General features: G+C 35.6%; 1 protein-coding gene across 1 annotated transcript; it reads right to left on the bottom strand.

Moving 5' to 3' along the window:
- Positions 1-484: 484 nt before the first annotated feature.
- SPOG_16435 (amidohydrolase) lies at positions 485-2,306 on the bottom strand. The gene has a single exon (XM_013170578.1). It carries the CDS (start codon positions 1,950-1,952, stop codon positions 618-620), a length of 1,335 nt encoding a protein of 444 aa, XP_013026032.1. The 5' UTR covers positions 1,953-2,306; the 3' UTR covers positions 485-617.
- Positions 2,307-2,619: the final 313 nt, after the last annotated feature.

The following is a 2,619-nucleotide window of genomic DNA, read 5'->3' as shown; positions in this document are numbered from 1 at the left end:
TGTGTAGTAAAAATTTGTCAACTAAAAAGTTTATGTAGTATTATTGTTTGTTACTATAGGTAAAAGCAAGTTTTCTGCCGTCAAATTGCTTGTCCAAAAATTTTCGATTATATATAAATATACATAAAATTATCTATAATAAAGCTTTTGTAGGTTAGGCTCGTTCTGTCAAGTAGAAGAAAAGTTATTCAACAAACAAAGATTTCACGAAAGCAACGTGTCTACATGTCCCAAATGATGTCTTGTTTATTAATTACGATTACAAAACAGTATAACAAGAGCATATGATGCCATATAATTAAAGGAAGAGATATTACGAATGGTAAACAAGGCATATAAAAGACAATTTAAAATTTAAAATTTAAAACTTAAACAGAATGGACAGCCTTCGGAATTGAACTCGTTTAAAAAAAAAATCAATTTTGTCTTAGCTGTCGGGAAAAAAATTTGTAGAAATCTTGAATCCATAGTCGAATTCTTCAGATTGGAAAAATGAGGAACAATTAGCTATTAAATATTATGTTAAAGGATTAGACAAAGAGGGCAAGCGGTCTGTCTAATAAGCAACTAACGAAACCTACTTTCCCTAAAAATACATAAAGTAAAATACATAAAAGTTACTCAATAATGTCTCTTTGAATAACATCATCTGGCAACTTTGTCCACCTGCTCTTGTAAATTCTACCTCCTTTCATGACAGCCAAGAGATGGCGATCCGGCCGGTCTAATACAGAGATGTCCTCCAAAGGGTTACTATTTAAAATCAAAAGGTCTGCATAAAATCCCTGCTTTAGCTGTCCCAACTTACTTTCCATACCTAAAAGTTTAGCTGGGTTTATTGTAGCTGCTTGTAGGATTTCGGCGGGAGTACACACGGAGGAACGTAATACAAACTCACCAGTTTGTGCTGAGACGAGAGGGCCGAGTAAATCGGAGCCATAACAAATTTTAACGCCAGCATTTTTTGCAATAGCTAGGGATTTCAATCCAGCGGCTAAAACTTTTTCGTTTTTCTTTCGTACTTCTTCAGGAAGAAAACCAGTAAATTGATCATTTGCCATCATTTTATAAGTGATGAGAGTAGGTGTAAGATATGCATCATGACTGGCCATGTATTCTGCTGTCGACTCATCAATCAAGTTCCCATGCTCAATCCCTCGTACGCCATTTTCTATGCAATGGCGTATAGACTGAGGCGTATAAGCATGAGCAGTAACATAAGTACCACTATTGCTTGCAGCTTGCACAATTGCCTTAATTTCTTCAGAAGTAAACTGGAGAGAAGATATATTGTCAGTTGGAGAAGCAACTCCTCCTCCAGCCATTATTTTTATGAAATCGGCGCCTTTCCTTAGTTCGTCTCGTGCAGCCTTTAAACATTCATCTGCGCCATCACATATTCTAGCAACTACATTGCTCTGACATCCACATGCATCCTGCACTTTGTCTTCAAAAACTGGATTACGCAAATCACCATGACCACCAGTTTGTGAGAGAGCATTCCCTGCTAGAAATAATCGGGGACCATGAATTATATCATCTTCTATGGCATCGCGAACAAATGCAGCAGCTCCACCACAGTCCCTGACAGAAGTAAATCCTCTGTCTAACATATTTTTACAAAGTCTGTGATATTGCAATACTATACGAGGTAACGGAAGTTGTAATCCAGTTTTTAGATCTGTTCCACCTGGAACAGCCACAAGATGAATATGGACATCAATTAATCCAGGACAAACAAACTGACCCTCAAGATTTACGGCATTAAATCCCTCTGGCACTTCTTTTTTGACAGTATCGACCTGACTAATAATTCCATTATTGATATAAATGGTGACATTCTCAATGATTGTTCCAGCTACAACATCGATCAAATTTGCATTTAGAAAGGCGTAATTCCTTTTTGGGGACAGTAACCAAGGCTTAGTGAGGTGGTCAATATCTTTTGACATTCTTCTTTGCTTATTCCTTTTTTTGTTCAGAAGAAGACAGAGAAATGAGAAAGACGAGTATAGTGCATCTATATCTAGATTTAAATTTACCTGTAGAAACACTAAATCAGAATTTTCAGAACTCACTTATCCTGATCAGGTCAAGCTAGAAGTAGCGTCGCTTCCCTTTAATAACATTTTTAGAAAGTCAGCATATTGATAGGAATTGATGGTCATATTTACTCATTATTCATTTTAGTCTATAATCTAAATTGCTTCTTCAATAAACTCATGGTTAATCATTTACTGACTGCCACTTGCGTAATGTACTACTAAATGGTGATTCAAAACATACGTAGTAATGCCATTGTCACGACACGATAGGTACATATTAAAATATACTATCCTAAGAACATATTGCTAAAAATTGGCAAATGTTGTAAGACTAAAGGAAGAGATATTACTATATTCGAAAAATCTGTCTATAAATAGCAAAATTTAGGAAAAAGACAATTTGGAAAAACTATAAAAACAAGAAGGGTATAGAAAATAAGGTAGACCATTTTTAAACAGAGAAAAAAGAGGAAAGCGACGTTGTCTGAAGGAAACAAAATCTTTACCCTACCTAGAGAAAAAACAGCTCTACTTGCATTGCATTCAACCAGGATGTAAAGCGGCATGGTTATTC

Source organism: Schizosaccharomyces cryophilus, assembly GCF_000004155.1.
Source record: "Schizosaccharomyces cryophilus OY26 unplaced genomic scaffold supercont4.20, whole genome shotgun sequence".
Taxonomy (NCBI): domain Eukaryota; kingdom Fungi; phylum Ascomycota; class Schizosaccharomycetes; order Schizosaccharomycetales; family Schizosaccharomycetaceae; genus Schizosaccharomyces; species Schizosaccharomyces cryophilus.
The sequence above is the reverse complement of the archived record's forward strand: the minus strand, read 5'-3'. Positions and strand labels throughout refer to the sequence as shown.